Source organism: Pholcus phalangioides, unplaced genomic scaffold (genome assembly GCF_987345545.1).
Source record: "Pholcus phalangioides strain wild (caught in Gottingen) unplaced genomic scaffold, Ppha-v1.0 ptg000010l_1, whole genome shotgun sequence".
Lineage (NCBI taxonomy): Eukaryota > Metazoa > Arthropoda > Arachnida > Araneae > Pholcidae > Pholcus > Pholcus phalangioides.
The window spans coordinates 44,624,554-44,643,784 of record NW_028301603.1 but is presented as its reverse complement, the minus strand read 5'-3'; the positions used below and the strand labels follow the sequence as shown (position 1 = coordinate 44,643,784).

The 19,231-nt window shown below is 37.9% G+C and overlaps 1 protein-coding gene across 1 annotated transcript in view; it reads right to left on the bottom strand.

The window, feature by feature from the left end:
• Positions 1-19,231, bottom strand: part of PpD3 (protein phosphatase D3) — a 102,889-nt gene that overhangs the window by 65,728 nt on the left and 17,930 nt on the right. Inside the window, exon 5 of the mRNA XM_089238530.1 lies at positions 14,399-14,546. Coding sequence (XP_089094656.1) covers positions 14,399-14,546 — 148 coding nt within the window. The remainder of the gene's footprint in view (positions 1-14,398; positions 14,547-19,231) is intronic.

Below are 19,231 nucleotides of genomic sequence, written 5' to 3'. Positions count from 1 at the left end.
ATATCAGGGCTCGGTGGTTGACAAACACTGCTCTAAGGCGGGGATTACAAGTTTTCAAAACGAATTTTTTTAAACTTTCAAGAATTCGATCAATAAGATTATCGGTTGCATTTGCACAAATGTAATCTATGAGCTTTATATTGGTTGGATTTTTCAAGTTTTATATAAGGGATTTTATGAAACTTTTATAGTGTAATCCCGGCCTAAGGTACATACAAATCAGGTATAAAAGTATTTCCAGGAGTTGCCAAAAGAAAAGAAAACAAGCGCTATTTGAAGCAGAAAAATACGAAAATACACTATAGGACCAAAATCAAATAAAACATTATATAAAAGAGCTTTTCCTTCATTGCCCCTAAGATATTAAACATTTTTCACACTGAAAATCAATTTAATAATAATAAAAACATAAATCATGAGATTTTTGACTTCGTCAGACGAATAGATTACGAAACCATTTAGATGAAAGTATTGAAAGAGCAAAAGAGTACGACCATTTCACGAGTGTACAGTGAATATCGGGAATCCAGTAAAAAATTAAATCATAAAAAAAATATTACAACAGTTTATATAACAATTTACAAAAAAAAGCGCTGCATGCACACTAGAACAAAAATGCCTGCTTCCGTAGAGAAAAACAATTTTTTTTGAATGGCCTTGCACCTCTGCACATGTGAATATATATTTTCGGAAAAAACCCGGATGAAAAACATTTCAGTTTCATGGACAAGTTGTGCCATCTGTTGGAAAATATTCATACTAAATAATCTTTACAAGAATTAAAAATACGAAAACCAGAAAATGGAAGGAGAAAATGTTGATGCCCGTACACTGTACGGGCAAACCAGATAGGGACAAGTTTGGGTAGAAATGTTTGTAGTTTGAAAGCTTGATGATCAACCAAGATCAGTTAATCCAAAACTGTGGATTCAGAGGCCTCGAGCCTGGTGATGAAGAAAAATCAGACACTTAACACTTGGATATAATCAAGTAAGCTTGGCATTTGATATGCCACAGTCTAGTGTGCTAACACCTCAGCATCTGAAATATTAGGGAACTGTTAAGTCATCCTCTACTAATCATGGATCACTAATGAAACACAAGATTATAAGCGTGTGGGATCTGATAAATCTTCAAGAGTTCTCTTAGGTTAGTGTACGATAGTAGTGATATTTGTGTATATTTGCTGTGGCCGGAAAAATATCATGCAAGAACGGGACCAACAACGACTGACGATAATCATTAAACGTGACAGACGTGCAACCCTTCCGCAAATTGCTGAAGATTTCACTGCTGGGCCATCAACAAGTGTCAGCGTGCGAACCATTCAACGAAACATCATCGATATGGGCTTTCGGAGCCGAAGGCCCACTCATGTACCCTTGATGACTGCACGGCACAAAGCTTTACACCTCGCCTGGGCCCAACAACACCGACATTTGACTGTTTGAGGACTGGAAACAGTCCAGTGGTCCAACAACCAGTTTTTTTGGCTCTTCAATGTATATAGATAAGCGAAAATACATTTGTGAACACATATCTAATAGATATAATAATGCTGTTACAAGAGAAAGAAAAATATTCTATAGCTTATTCCTTTAGGCCTGCTGGAAGGACTTTTCAGTCCCTTGAGGCTACAAAATGTTTGTAATATGTGTGCACCCATTTTTTTTTTTTTTTTTTTTTTTTTTTTTTGTATTATATATTTGTATTTGTGTACTACATACTTGTATTCGTGTAACATATGTCTGAATTTGTGTATTACATGTTTGTATTTGTGAAATTAAAAAAAAAAGTTAATTTTTTCATCACTGCATCATTTTCTGGCAGGAATGATAGTTAGAACTTAGCTAACTTCATTTCAATTTCATTGTAAATTTTTTTGACACGCAACAATCTTCTTTTCCCGTTTTTCTCATCATATCAGAAGCAGGTGGGGCCACTGTAGCCCCACTAATCAGGTGCCGTTAATCTCTTAGCTGCTCTGGTCATCGGCAGAGCTGTTGCCACCTGCTACAGGATGGACTTGATCCCTATAAAGAAATCTCCCCACGCCTTGTTTTCTTTTTCCTTCTTTTTTCCAGGTACTTTTTTTCAGCATCAAGTACTACTCATCATCACATTCATCAACCTTAGCAGGAAATATTTCAGGGTGGGGAAAAAGTATATTTTTTTTTTAGAAAAAGCTGGAAGGATTTTAAGGAGTTTTTAAGGGTCCTCAAAAAAGAAATCAAAATTAATGACTTTTTAAGAAGTTTTTAAGCACCGTACAAACCCTGTAATTATGTTTCTTGTTTTTGCCACTGATACGAGTCCCAATTATGCTTTTGTTTTCTTCAGTTTCAAGTATTTTTAAATGTTTGATCTTGCTTCTTTTACAAGAATTTACCATTTCATATTTAAAATGATGAGTGTTTTGTTTTCAGTTAGCTCTTGATCATTACCTATAGTAACTAGATGCAACTATCTTGTACTAGATGTAACCTGCAGCTTCGCCTGTGGGAATTTGGTCATCTGAAAATTGTTCTGCAATGATTTCCCCATATAACATTTGCACTCAGTGGGGAGTTAAATTTTCAGCAGTCTTGACGTAGTGTGATTCTCTGTATTATAAAATGCAATACTCACTAAATTTCATATTTATAGCGTCTGCTGTTTGGACTCTGCTGTTTGGATGCAATGATTCCATCATGTAACCTTTGAAACTCCCACCCCATATGACCCCTTACATGTTGAATTTTGAAATAGCCCTTCGTAGTGAGCCTCTAAATTTATTTATTTATACAATATTGTTGCACCTGGGGCCTATACAAGAAACCTAAATTACAAACTAAAACTACTGACCAAATTTCATAATTATAGCTTAAGCGGTTTTGGCTCGACGTGATTATTTCTCTATGTAACCTTTGAACCCTTGTAACATGAACATGACGACTTGGGATCATTCACAATTCTTCAATTCCTAAATCTTTGTTTAGACCCCAGGGACCGCTTGGCTAACAGAAACCACCTGATCCGGTTCGGACAGTTAGTTCGATCAGTCTGGCAGTCTTCTGGCTGTCAGACGAGAACGGGACCAAAGGTTGGGCTGCCAATGTCTCACATAAATTCCGTTTACAGCCGTGTGAGAGATCAAGGAAGTTCATCCTGTTACCTTCCTCTTTCAATTGTGGGGTCCCATGGCTCATTGGTAGGAACAGCACAGAGTCAACGTCTAACTCAGAGAAAGTGATGAATTATTTGTGCAATTTAAGATATTAGTGTTTCATACATATGGTTATACATAAATGTGCAATATTTTATCTTCACGCCGTCTGTGGGCCATGGACCACTTTACAGTTAAATAGCCATGAAATTTTACATTGTGCATTAGGCCTAATATTGTGGACCCTGTGCCAGGTCTGTGCCAATTGTTTGTATTTGTATTGTTGCCAGATTCTACGTATATTATTTTACAATATTATTCTTTGTGACATTATATGAATGAGAAATTGTTGTTGCGATGTTTTATGCTAATTTCACTGTCGATGATTCATGCTTGTAATTGGATCCTCTCATGATGTATGATGGGAGTGTTTTCAGATAAATACCGGAGACGCAGAGATGCTTCACTATTTCAGCTCCTTTAAAGCAGCTATCCAATCATTAGGGTGTTCACCCATTCAGACATATGCCAAGTGATCTTTCATTCATAGTGATGTACTGAACGTCGTGATGCGTACCTCTGCATTGCTTGGGGTCTCATCATCCACTCTATGGTTTTACCGATGGCTCAATCAAATAACTCCCAGGGTGATTTAACGTCGTCCTCCCCCATGGTTAGACCAGTAGCTTGACCAGATACCACTGGACATCCTCTGATACAGCCTTGGTCTTGACATCTGCTCTTTGGTTGGTTGGTAGCCTGACCGGATGCATACATCTTGGTGTGTTTCGACCAGGGTTTACACTAGATAAAAAATTCCTTTAGCAAAAAACCAAAAATAGAGGAAAAAGCTTTACTAAAATGCTAATCATTTATGTTGTATGTCTCCTCATTTTGTACCTTCTGTATGCATTTTTTGCAAAAGTGGCTACTACTTCTTTCGCATTATAAGATTTTCTTTCGCATTTTGCGAAAAATGTGAGCATATCTTAAACCCTGGTTTTGACGCTACTCTAGTTCTGGCGTCTCTCCGACCATTTGACACTCAATGGATTAACCAATCAATTGTCATGAACATCTCCGGACTGTCTCTAATTTGACTGTAATTCCGCTGATGTTGGACTAGTGATACGGAGGATGTGATCATGATAAATGTTTTCTGGGTCATCTCAACAAATGGTGAGATTATTCCAATTATTGATTTAGTTAATTGTTATGTCTGAGAAAAATTAACTTACTGTAATTTTTACCATTGGATGAACGCAGGTGTCGAGGAGATATGATCGAAGTGTTTAAAATTTTCAATGGGATGGATAGGATTGACCATGAACTTTTAGTACACCGCCAGTCGACTGCTTTTACAAGGGGACACCAGTATCGATTGGTGAGGGACAATGCAAGGCTATGGTGTCGCAGGGAAATTTTCTCTAATAGGGTTGTTAATAAATGGAATAGCTTACACCCGGAGGTAGTAAATTGTAACACAATTGACACGTTTAAAAAGAAGTACGATAAACATGTTGGGGTAAATCGAGAAGCTATCCATTCTTAGAATAAGACAACCATAAGTATTCTTTATGGGCATTGTATAATATTTTATCATGTGTATATATTGTTTATAATTTGTGTTAATTGCATTTTTAATTGGGTTGCTGTATTTTTGAAATATATGACAACCATATTTTTATGGGCATCTTTTTATCAGCCACCTCGTTGGGCATTGAAACAGGGAATGCAAAGGGAACATTGCATTTAAATGGGGGCTCGACTGATTCCAGTTCGTTGTTCAGATGACAATTTTGAAATTGCACTTGGTGATTTAAACTTAACTTTGCGTTTGAAATTAAGATTGATTCCTTTAGCCCCCTTAGGGGTTGAATTTTAAAAATCTCCTTTGTTTTTACGTCAAATAAATCTACTGACCAAATTTCATAATTATAGCTCCAGTGGTTTCCGCTCGGCATGATATCTCTATGTAACCTTTCAACCCCTTATGACCCCCCATAGGGGTGAAATTTTGAAAACCCTTTCTTAGTGGGTCTTTACTTCATGAAATGAAACTGACCAAATTTCATATTCATAACTTCAGTGTTTTCGGCTCGGCGATGATGAATCAGTCATTCAAGATATGTCAATATAATCAAGATTATATGTCAAGATATGTCTATATAAATAGATATAAACTATAGAACTAAAACATTTTTAATTTAAGCTATAGCAATAAAAACTACAGAAAAAATAATGATCAAGCTATTACAAATTAAATAGAATGATTCTATTTTCACAAGAAATTCAATCAGAGTACAAGCTTTCACTCCCTATTTTTTTACTTATTTCCTGATCTTTTTCTCATTGTTACTTTTCCAGGATTTTGTCAATTTTCCATGATCGTAGACACCATGAATTTACGGATGGCTTTTGCATCACAACTCCTGACAGTGAAAACAGATTCGTCATTGCTGTTTTTCCAGTGCGATAATACAATCTTTCATGAACTTTTTCGTTCTGTTAAAGAATACACAAATGTTTTCTCAAGAAAATTGATAAAACTGGATCAAAAGTGAAGTTTTCCAAAGTCTCAGGTTGTATTTCCGTACATGAGTGGCTTGAACTACACTATTTTCAATTGGTCAGTTGATGCTATGGCTGGCAGTGAATCGAAAACAGTTCTTATGACGAGAGAACCTGATTGGCCGAGAGATGTGGATTTATCTGACTAGTTGTTGTCGTCATTCTGTTGCTGGATCTTTAATGGGAAGGTTCTCTTTCTTCTGAGAGCTAGGGTCCAGGATCTGCTCAATTTCAGTTTCTTCTCTTCTGTTACAGTTGTTTTTGTGCTTATACATTTCAATAGCCTCTCTACAGATTAGTGGGAAGAAATGGTCAACATTAGCTATTACCTGTGTTTTGTTGAATTGAACATTGTAGTTATTGTTAAGTGGTGCTCCGCCACCGCTGACTTTTCTGTTTGGCCCATTCTGCAGCATCATTCGTGCTCTTTTATTCTCATGGCTACAGATGTTTTTGTGGTTCCAATATATACCTGGCCACAGGTGCAGGATATTAGGTAAATCCCTGGTGTTAATAGAGGGTCACAGTGGTCTTTCGCTGATCGCAGCATTTCGCATATTTTTCTGGTTGGTTTGAAAATGGTCTTTATATGATGTTTTTATGACCTTGCTGATTCTTGCACGGAAATGGAATTCATGAAAATTCCTTCATTTATCAATTCCAAATTCTGGAAAACTCAACTTTTGATCCACTTTTATCAATTCACCTGATGATGCCAACTATTAGTGTTGGGGAAACGTTGAGAACTCAAACGGACAACGGTCTTCGAACACAAGCAAACAATTTTCATCAAATGATGGCCCTGGAAACCTTATGAACTATGAAGGTTTTTTTTGTTCTGCAGATGAGAGCAAATTTACTTAGTTTCACCCAATTTTATACACTGTCAGAAGCCGGGTTCCGAATTTTTTTGGGGGGGGGGGGGGAGGCCTTCAAGCTAATTCGACTCGTGGCCCCAAGAAATAAAATTGTGGGGAGGACAAATGATATAAGTCAGTTTCTATTATGACGCAACTTCAAAGTTTCTTAGGGAAAATTTTGTCTTTGGCCCAAGATGGAGCAGAATTGAAGAATTTCAGTGTTATTGAAGCAGAATGTAACAAACGCCGGAAATGTTAGAGATGTCATAAATTGTAGCAGATTTTCCACCCGATGCATATGCCTTTACAATAGTTTGTCAATTTTTAATGCTGCCATTATTATGTATAATAGTTCATTCCTTTAGAATGATTTGTCACTTTTCCAATCTTCCCAGTAATTGAAAAAAATCTGGACAGTGCTGGATATTATAGCAAGTATATACACAAATATCACTACTATCGTACACTAACCTAAGAGAACTCTTGAAGATTTATCAGATCCCACACGCTTATAATCTTGTGTTTCATTAGTGATCCATGATTAGTAGAGGATGACTTAACAGTTCCCTAATATTTCAGATGCTGAGGTGTTAGCACACTAGACTGTGGCATATCAAATGCCAAGCTTACTTGATTATATCCAAGTGTTAAGTGTCTGATTTTTCTTCATCACCAGGCTCGAGGCCTCTGAATCCACAGTTTTGGATTAACTGATCTTGGTTGATCATCAAGCTTTCAAACTACAAACATTTCTACCCAAACTTGTCCCTATCTGGTTTGCCCGTACAGTGTACGGGCATCAACATTTTCTCCTTCCATTTTCTGGTTTTCGTATTTTTAATTCTTGTAAAGATTATTTAGTATGAATATTTTCCAACAGATGGCACAACTTGTCCATGAAACTGAAATGTTTTTCATCCGGGTTTTTTCCGAAAATATATATTCACATGTGCAGAGGTGCAAGGCCATTCAAAAAAAATTGTTTTTTCTCTACGGAAGCAAGCATTTTTGTTCTAGTGTGCATGCAGCGCTTTTTTTTTGTAAATTGTTATATAAACTGTTGTAATATTTTTGGATATTATGGATGAAGAGAACGAAGATACGTTCCTGTTAGATGATTCTAATACAGATTCAGAACTTTCTTCCAATGATCGGGATTATTCGTCTGATGACACGTGTAGTGAGCTCAGCTATGAAGAAGAATTGAAATCTGCCAGAACTTTTACCAAGGTAAATGTGAAAAATCCACCTCCTCCTTGTCCTCGTTTCAAATTTACAGGTATTCCTTCTGTGCATGTGCAACTTGATGACAATTCCAATGCTCTTTCATTTTACAAAACATTCATAGATTCTGCTCTCATAAATACAATCGTGGAAGAGACAAATAAATATGCTAAACAGTGCATCGAATCGGGTATCAAAAGAAAGTTCTCAAAGAGTAAATTTTGGGAAGAAACAACTCTGGAAGAGCTGCATGTGTTTTTCGCTCTAAATATACTTCAAGGAATTGTAAAGAAACCTGGAATTCATCAATATTGGAGCAAAAGGCATTCAACTTCCACACCTTTTTTCGCTCAAATAACGTCTCATCGTCAATTCCTTCTTTTGCAACGATATTTGCATTTTTCTGATAATGCAGCATTTGACCCACAAAATCATGAATGCCCTAAACTAGTAAAATTTTGGCCAGTTCTGAAACATCTCAATAAGAGATTTAGCGAAGTGGTGACACCAGAGCGAGATGTAACAATAGATGAGAGCCTTATGCTATTCAAAGGGCGACTAGGATGGAAACAATTTATTCCCCTCAAAAGAGCAAGATTTGGAGTAAAATGTTTTATGCTGCGCAAATCAATTTCTGGTTATGTGTGGTCAATAATAATATACACAGGTAAAGACACAATTCTGAAACCTGAGTATTCTCAACTCTGAATTTCATCACAAGTTGTCTTGACAATGCTGGAGCCCTTGCTTCATAAAGGATACCGTCTTACGATAGACAATTATTATTCTTCGCCGGAATTAGCAGACAAATTGGTTTCATTCAAAAACAGACACATACGGCACACTAACCCTCAAGAGAAAAGAAGTCCCAAGGGAAATGCAGAAAAAAAAAATTTAAAAAAGGGGAAATTATAGCTTTTCAGAGAGGAAAAGTTACTGTGATGAAGTGGATGGATAAAAAAAATGTTTCATTACTTTCCACAATTCATAATACTGAAATGGAACAAATTCAAGTCTGCTCTGAGACGAAAGAGAAACCAAAAATCATTATGGACTATAATAATACAATGGGAGGAGTAGACCGCATGGATCAAAATTTGAAAAATTTTGAAATTATCAAAAAAAGGGGGAAAAAATATTACAGAAAGATTTTTTTCCACCTTTTGGACATTGCTATATGGAACACGTATGTAATTCCAGACCACGTAGTCGGGAATGCGGGTTAGTTTATGATAATCACAACAGTACTGACGGGGAATTACCCACCTCTGATATGGATGGCTTCTCGATTGACAGCAAACCACCGGGCAAATTAAAATGTGTGTTAATAAATGCCAGGAGCTTGGGTAACAAGAAAGATTTTTTAGAAACTATGATAGTTGTGGAGGACTTGGATCTTATAGCCATTACAGAATCTTGGGCAAATGATGGGGATGAATCTTTCTTACACATCTCCGGATACGATACTTTTTTGAGAAATAGATCTGATAGGAAAGGGGGTGGAGTGTTGATATACGTGAAATCATGTTTGAAGGCTAGAGAGTGTAACGTGCAGAGAAGTGATATTGAAACCATATGGGTTGAACTTGAGAACAAAGACGTTAGGGTTTGTTACAATCCACCGAATAGGGATCAAAACTATATCGCCAAAATGCATGATGAAATTTCCTACATGTGTAAGCGAAAGAGGGTTCTCATACTAGGGGATTTCAATTACCCGGGTATTGATTGGGAGAACCTTTCATCTGGAAATCAGTATGAAAGAGACTTTCTTAAGTTGGTGCTCGAAAATTTTTTGTATCAGCATGTATCAGAAGCCACTAGTGGTACTGCTATTTTGGATTTAGTTCTTACTAGTTTTGAGGATCTAGTTGAACATGTTTCGGTGGGGGAAGAGTTTTCTTCCAGTGATCATCGTATCGTCAGATTTCACTGTAACTTTTCCTCGGGTGAGGTTGATAACAAAAGACTGGTTCCTTGTTTTCGGAGAACTAACTTTGATGTTTTGCGAAGAAGGTTAGCGGAAGTTTTCAAAGACCGGTTGGAATCAGTAGGGGTGGTAAGTCAATGGGAAGAATTTAGTACGAAGCTGTCCTCTGTTTTGCACGACGTCATACCCTTTGTTCGAAAAAAGCGTGTTTGTACATCACACCCTCTATGGTTCACGGATAGCGTGCAGAACCTTTATCTTGAAAAGAAAAGAGCATTCAGAGAGTATAAAAGTGGACGAGGTGACCTATCATTGTTTACTGATAAAAGTAGACTGTTGAAGAAAGCGATAAGGGATAGTAAAAAGCAAGTTGAATCTAGGTTGGCAGATAACATTGGCTCTGACCCAAAATCATTTTTTCGATACGTCAATAATGGATGTAAGGGGACAGTTGGCCCCCTCTCGATAGGAGGCTCAAAAGTAGAGAGCAATGTAGGCATGTGTAGTGCTTTCAATGACTTTTTCGCGTCGGTTTTTAATGGAGATAATGATATTCGATATACGGGTGTTGCATGGGGTAATAAAACGCTCAATGATATTCAAGTGGAAGACGTGGAGGTCCTAAATCTTCTAAGAAATGTATGTGCAAGCAAAGCACCAGGACCAGATGATATCTATCCCAGGGTTCTCAGGGAAGGTGCTAATGAATTGTTGGGGCCAGTCGCACAGATATACAGGAGTAGTGTTGCTGAGGGTATCGTCCCGAGAGATTGGAAACTGGCTAACGTTGTTCCGATATTTAAGAAGGGTAGTAGAGAAGTGGTGTCTAATTATCGTCCAGTGAGTTTGACGAGCTCCCTCTCGAAAATTTTGGAAATTATCATCAAAAGGCAGTTTGTGAAGTGGATAGACGAGAATAATGTATTGTCGGATAATCAGCATGGGTTCAGGAAGGGGAAGTCATGTGTAACTAACCTCCTTTGCTTCTATGATTACGTGACTAAGGCTTTGGGTAAGAGCAAAAATGTCGACGTTGTTTACCTTGATTTCCAGAAGGCATTCGATCGGGTCCAACATGGCAAACTCTTGAAGCGTTTACACGAGATTGGAATAGGGGGCAACTTGCTGAATTGGATAGAATCGTGGTTAAGAGATAGGTCGCAACAAGTTATGGTGAACGGGGAATTCTCTGGTTGGACAGACGTCACAAGTGGAGTTCCTCAGGGAAGTGTCCTTGGCCCCATACTTTTTTCACTTTTTATCGACAAACTCGATCAGGGTATCGATGGAATTACTAGCAAATTCGCAGATGATGTGAAGCTAATGGGGGTAATCGGAAATGAAAGCGATAGGGAGTTGCTCCAGACCAACTTAAACAAGATTGCAGCATGGGCAAATGAATGGAGCATGACGTTTAGCGTAGATAAGTGCATGATCGCTCATTTTGGTTCGAACAACCCACGGTTCTCTTACGAGTTGAATGGTGTCACTATCCCGGATGCAACTAGTCACCGATTTGGGAATTCTCATTGACGAGCGACTTAAGTTTTCTGAACATTGTTCAGCGGTTGTCAAAAAAGCGAATATAATGCTTGGTCTCATTTTTAAAAAGGTCTCTTCGCGTTCTCCTAAAGTCATTCTTCCGCTTTTTCGAGGCTTAGTTCGTCCTGGAGTGGAGTATGCTGTAAGGTTTTGGAGACCATACCTACAGAGGGACATAGACTTGGTTGAAGGGGTGCAGAGAAGAGCTACGCGTGTCCTTATTGGCACACAGGGCTTGAGTTATGAAGAAAGACTTCATTTTTTGAATATGTTTACATTGGATGAACGCAGGTGTCGAGGAGATATGATCGAAGTGTTCAAAATTTTCAATGGGATGGATAGGATGGACCATGAACCTTTAGTACACCGCCAATCGACTGCTTTTACAAGGGGACACCAGTATCGATTGGTGAGGGACAATGCAAGGTTATGGTGTCGCAGGGAATTTTTCTCCAATAGGGTTGTTAATAAATGGAATAGCTTACCCCCGGAGGTAGTAAATTGTAACACAATTGACACGTTTAAAAAGAAATACGATAAACATGTTGGGGTAAATCGAGAAGCTATCCATTCTTAGAATAAGACAACCATAAGTATTCTTTATGGGCATTGTATAATATTTTATCATGTGTATATAGTGTTTGTAATTTGTGTTAACTGCATTTTTAATTGGGTTGCTGTATTTTTGAAACATATGACAACCATATTTTTATGGGCATCTTTTTATCAGCCACCTCGTTCGGCATTTTGCCTGTTGTGGCGTTGTATTTGTATTTGTAATCTACTGTAAGAAAGGAGGGAAAAACACACAATTAGAGTTTAGGCTTGAACTCATTGACAGCATTATTGAAAAATATCATTCAGGAATCAATTTCAGGCGTGGACGACCAGGTTCTGAGCCTAATCCTCTGAGACAGAGAGGCATTTTATAGAAATCATTGCTCCCACAGATAAGAAACTGAGGCCTGCAAGACAATGTGCAGTTTGCCGTTCCAAAAGAAATGAAGATGGGAAGAGAATCCGCAAAGAAACACGATATTTCTGCCCTGATTGTGACGTAGGACTTTGCCTTTCACCATGCTTCAAATTGTACCATACAAAAAAAAAAAGACTTCTGAACAGTTTCAACAGACTTCTGAACTTCAAAATTTATAGTAAGTCAGAGAGAAATTTTGTAACATATGTAAAATATTCCTCATACCATAAAGAATGTACTTTCAAAAAGCACTCCCATTTTCTTATTCTATTAAGTATTTTGTTTAATTATATGCAGTAAAAAAATATGACTCTTTGGTGAACATTTCTTGTTCAAAAATTGACCGGTTAAAGGGTTAATACAGTAGAACCTCTTGATAATGAAACCCGTAGGAACAAAAATTTTATTTGTTAATGGGGAATGCCTGCTATTGGGGTGAAAGATATACAGTGAAACCTCATTTATACGACTTTCACATTTATACGACATTTGGCTCCAATCACAATTGGTTCCTATATATTTTATTTTAATGTTAAAAATATATATGTTACTGCATAAATGATACATCAGTGGTTATGCATAATCACAAATAGTCTTGATAAAGATAGTTTGATTAAATTTAACAACATTTTTTATCATCTTTACTGGCAATTATTTATAATTTCCAAATAAAGATGAAAAAATTCATAACCTTTGTTTCCTTCATTAAACCAATTAATTACTTTTACACGTACATAATACGTGCACTACACCTATTTTGCAATAAATATTGAATCAAAATAAGTGCAGAGAGATAAAAACCATTATCAGTCATAATTTTTTGCTTTCTTCACAAGTATCAACATGTGCTAACAAAACTAACATTACAATTCACAATAGCATCTTGGACGATAGTTATGTGCAGTTAATCAATTAACTGAAGGATTATCATATTTACCAATACAAGCTTGGTATTATATACAATCACTGTATTACATGATATGATAAATATATCGATATATGATAAATTCTCGATTTATGAACAAAAATCAATGAATTACAATTTGCCTGGTTGTACTGTCAGCTAACGTGGAGAGAAATACGTTGAAGTCCTATTTCACAGGACCGGTGATAAGAAAAGTGTACGTTAACGGGAGATGTTCTCTAGCAGGGAGTGTTCATTAGGAGGTTTCAATGAATTACAATTTGCCTGGTTGTACTGTCAGCTAACGTGGAGAGAAATACGTTAAAGCCCTATTTCACAGGACCGGTGATAAGAAAAGTGTCCTTTAACGGGAGATGTTCTCTAGCAGGGAGTGTTCATTAGGAGGTTCCAATGTAATACTAATTGAGATTTACCTTTTAAAGTGTTTCCCAGCTTACATTTTTTCATGACAGTTTTTTTTGAAAACCGTATAAGTGAGATCAACTATATTTGGTTTTTTACCCAGCGCCATGCTCCATTTGAACTTTCAAAACAAGCATTCACAAATTTGGTTATGATACACACTTATCATTGTGCTACTAAAATCTGGCATGGAACCGAGAAATGTACAGTTTATTATAACATATTAAATGACACCTACTACAGTAACAATATGTATGCTTTCCAGTGGTTAACTTTCCAAGGGAGGTATTCACAGACATGGTTTAAACTATAGTCACAATTTTTTGATAAGAGATCGACACAGATTGGTTAAGAACCTGAATTTAAGCAATCCATGTCGATCTCTTATCGAAAAATTGTGACTACAGTTTAAACCATGTCTGTGAATACGGCCCTAAACATGCCTTATTTTTGACCAATGACAGACACTAAAAACCATGTTTATATGCAAATTTTACGTAACTTGTGAGAGACTTCAATAGGAGAAATAAATTGCATTTGTGGTAGTGATATAAATTGTGGAAGTACCATACTTTATTGCACTTTTATATTATTCATTTGATATTTTATTGCATTGTAAAGTATTTCAGAATAATCTTTGGGAAAATCCCTAATTTCCTTCTCATTTCTCAAGTTTTGGTTTTAACACTGAAATCTAATAAGGCATTAACTCAGCTAATTGGGGCTTTTCACCTATAAGAATTATTATATTTCTATCACGAAAGAGCACTATAGAACTTGTCATGTAAAAAATGTATTTGAGTACATAAAAAAAAGGTTCTACCTATTTCTTCTAAATTGATTGTGTCTGCAACACATTTCTTGATGTCATCCACATTAATCGCCTGTTCAAAAGCCTTCCTTTTGACAATTTTGGAACACTCAATGAACTTCATTTTTGCATCTTTGTCATTGGGCCGTGCTGTGGTGACCTGGAAAAAAAATTTAAAAATTTGTATACTTCAGGGCTTTACAAACCGGGAAAATATTTAGGCACCAGCAAAATTTCTTATGTGACAAATATGCCCTCCCCCAACAAAATTGATCCAAAATATATATATATAAAATTGATTTTCTGTCTGTCTGTGTGTATGTTCTCTATACAAATCTATAATTTTGGATCGATCGTCGCCAAATTTTGCATATATATACCAAATGGGACCTGACTTAAACGATAGGCTACTTCAAAGTTTCGTCAGAGCAGGGCAAATGCCCCAAATGGGCAAAAAACTGTCGGGCAACAATGGTTTTTGGGCCTCAACAATCACTTTCAGAACTTTACTTTGGTTACCGTGGTTCCCTAGCAATGTGTTTCAGACGTGTATATGTGCCTTCACAATGGTTTGTCACTTCTCTAATCCTGTTAGTATATGTATAATAGAAATGAATTACCTTTTGGGTTTGATAATACAATTGAACAATCGACGTTAGATTTACCCAAAATTCCAAAACGAACACAGCTATATGCGTTTCGGAACTATATGAAGTTCCTCCATCAGTAACAGAAACAAAGAAGAAAGAAAATATTGAAAACTCCTTACTACTGATGAAGGAACTTCATATAGTTCCGAAATGCATATAGCCGTGTTCGTTTTAGAATTTTGGGTAAATCTAACGTCAATTGTTCATTGTATATGTATAATAGTTTATGCCTTTGTAATGGTTCGTCGCTTGTTTTATTATTATCTAGCTTTAGCAATAGTGTTAGTATGCCTCGACCTCGACTAGTGTTGTGTAGAGCTTGCGACGGGATGTTTCCCTGGTCTAGGGGTATAGTAGCTGATAGTTTCAATTGTAAAGGGTGCTTGGATAGAAAAAGGCTGGAACTCGAGGTCGAAGCTTTACGGGGAAAAGTTAGGGTGCTAGAGGGCCCGGTTATAACGGACCCTCTGGTCGTCGAGCCACCTGTTGATGAAGAAGCAATCTCCACGAACAACGACATTTTAGAGGGCGAATGGGTGGTCGTGGATGAGGTAGAGGGGGATAGTGATAGGGGTTTAATCATCGGCGATTCTATGGTTAGGGAACTTGGGAACCGAGTGTGTAGGGATTTTCGGGGTTTCGAGCGCTGTTGTCTTCCTGGGGGGAAGATTGGCAACGTTCGAGACGTTTTTCATCGCCAAAAGTTGCCCTTGCGGGTGATTCTGTGGGTGGGAACAAATCAGGTAGGAGCGAATATTAGTGAGTCTCTGTCAGAATACCGGGATTTACTATTATCCGCTAGGGAGGGGGGTTCAGATGTGGCAGTGATTCCAGTGCTGCCAAGGGGTAGTAGGGGATATAGGAGTAGGATCCACCAATTCAATATAGGCCTGAAGGACATTTGCTCCTCACTTGGGGTCACGTTCTTGGAGCTTCCCGCATTTACCGATAGGTGGCTTCGTTCGGATGGGATCCATCTAAATAAGAGAGGGGTCTGGGAGGTTTACGATAGTCTTAGGTCAGGTTTTTTACTCCCAGACCACGTAGTCGGGAATGCGGGTTAGTTAATGATAATCACAACAGTACTGACGGGGAATTACCCACCTCTGACTTGGATGGCTTCTCGATTGACAACAAACCACCGGGCAAATTAAAATGTGTGTTAATAAATGCCAGGAGCTTGGGTAACAAGAAAGATATTTTAGAAACTATGATAGTTGTGGAGGACTTGGATCTTAGAGCCATTACAGAATCTTGGGCAAACGATGGGGATGAATCTTTCTTACACATCTCCGGATACGATACTTTTTTGAGAAATAGATCTGATAGGAAAGGGGGTGGAGTGTTGATATACGTGAAATCATGTTTGAAGGCTAGAGAGTGTAACGTGCAGAGAAGTGATATTGAAACCATATGGGTTGAACTTGAGAACAAAGACGTTAGGGTTTGTTACAATCCACCGAATAGGGATCAAAACTACATCGCCAAAATGCATGATGAAATTTCCTACATGTGTAAGCGAAAGAGGGTTCTCATACTAGGCGATTTCAATTACCCAGGTATTGATTGGGAGAACCTTTCATCTAGAAATCAGTATGAAAGAGACTTTCTTAAGTTGGTGCTCGAAAATTTTTTGTATCAGCATGTATCAGAAGCCACTAGGGGTACTGCTATTTTGGACTTAGTTCTTACTAGTTCTGAGGATCTAGTTGAACATGTTTCGGTGGGGGAAGAGTTTTCTTCCAGTGATCATCGTATCGTCAGATTTCACTGTAACTTTTCCTCGGGTAAGGTTGATAACAAAAGACTGGTTCCTTGTTTTCGGAGAACTAACTTTGATGTTTTGCGAAGAAGGTTAGCGGAAGTTTTCAAAGACCGGTTGGAATCAGTAGGGGTGGTAAGTCAATGGGAAGAATTTAGTACGAAGCTGTCCTCTGTTTTGCACGACGTCATACCCTTTGTTCGAAAAAAGCGTGTTTGTACATCACACCCTCTATGGTTCACGGATAGCGTGCAGAACCTTTATCTTGAAAAGAAAAGAGCATTCAGAGAGTATAAAAGTGGACGAGGTGACCTATCATTGTTTACTGATAAAAGTAGACTGTTGAAGAAAGCGATAAGGGATAGTAAAAAGCAAGTTGAATCTAGGTTGGCAGATAACATTGGCTCTGACCCAAAATCATTTTTTCGATACGTCAATAATGGATGTAAGGGGACAGTTGGCCCCCTCTCGATAGGAGGCTCAAAAGTAGAGAGCAATGTAGGCATGTGTAGTGCTTTCAATGACTTTTTCGCGTCGGTTTTTAATGGAGATAATGATATTCGATATACGGGTGTTGCATGGGGTAATAAAACGCTCAATGATATTCAAGTGGAAGACGTGGAGGTCCTAAATCTTCTAAGAAATGTATGTGCAAGCAAAGCACCAGGACCAGATGATATCTATCCCAGGGTTCTCAGGGAAGGTGCTAATGAATTGTTGGGGCCAGTCGCACAGATATACAGGAGTAGTGTTGCTGAGGGTATCGTCCCGAGAGATTGGAAACTGGCTAACGTTGTTCCGATATTTAAGAAGGGTAGTAGAGAAGTGGTGTCTAATTATCATCCAGTGAGTTTGACGAGCTCCCTCTCGAAAATTTTGGAAATTATCATCAAAAGGCAGTTTGTGAAGTGGATAGACGAGAATAATGTATTGTCGGATAATCAGCATGGGTTCAGGAAGGGGAAGTCATGTGTAACTAACCTCCTTTGCTTCTATGATTACGTGACTAAGGCTTTGGGTAAGAGCAAAAATGTCGACGTTGTTTACCTTGATTTCCAGAAGGCATTCGATCGGGTCCAACATGGCAAACTCTTGAAGCGTTTACACGAGATTGGAATAGGGGGCAACTTGCTGAATTGGATAGAATCGTGGTTAAGAGATAGGTCGCAACAAGTTATGGTGAACGGGGAATTCTCTGGTTGGACAGACGTCACAAGTGGAGTTCCTCAGGGAAGTGTCCTTGGCCCCATACTTTTTTCACTTTTTATCGACAAACTCGATCAGGGTATCGATGGAATTACTAGCAAATTCGCAGATGATGTGAAGCTAATGGGGGTAATCGGAAATGAAAGCGATAGGGAGTTGCTCCAGACCAACTTAAACAAGATTGCAGCATGGGCAAATGAATGGAGCATGACGTTTAGCGTAGATAAGTGCATGATCGCTCATTTTGGTTCGAACAACCCACGGTTCTCTTACGAGTTGAATGGTGTCACTATCCCGGATGCAACTAGAGTCACCGATTTGGGAATTCTCATTGACGAGCGACTTAAGTTTTCTGAACATTGTTCAGCGGTTGTCAAAAAAGCGAATATAATGCTTGGTCTCATTTTTAAAAAGGTCTCTTCGCGTTCTCCTAAAGTCATTCTTCCGCTTTTTCGAGGCTTAGTTCGTCCTGGAGTGGAGTATGCTGTAAGGTTTTGGAGACCATACCTACAGAGGGACATAGACTTGGTTGAAGGGGTGCAGAGAAGAGCTACGCGTGTCCTTATTGGCACACAGGGCTTGAGTTATGAAGAAAGACTTCATTTTTTGAATATGTTTACATTGGATGAACGCAGGTGTCGAGGAGATATGATCGAAGTGTTCAAAATTTTCAATGGGATGGATAGGATGGACCATGAACCTTTAGTACACCGCCAATCGACTGCTTTTACAAGGGGACACCAGTATCGATTGGTGAGGGACAATGCAAGGTTATGGTGTCGCAGGGAATTTTTCTCCAATAGGGTTGTTAATAAATGGAATAGCTTACCCCCGGAGGTAGTAAATTGTAACACAATTGACACGTTTAAAAAGAAATACGATAAACATGTTGGGGTAAATCGAGAAGCTATCCATTCTTAGAATAAGACAACCATAAGTATTCTTTATGGGCATTGTATAATATTTTATCATGTGTATATAGTGTTTGTAATTTGTGTTAACTGCATTTTTAATTGGGTTGCTGTATTTTTGAAACATATGACAACCATATTTTTATGGGCATCTTTTTATCAGCCACCTCGTTGGGCATTTTGCCTGTTGTGGCGTTGTATTTGTATTTGTATTTGTTCAGTCCTCTCAGTAATGAGGCTTTTTGAATAGACACTATAATCATCATCAGCATCACTTTCAGGGTCAGGCAAAGGATGATCCCCCATAGAAATCAGT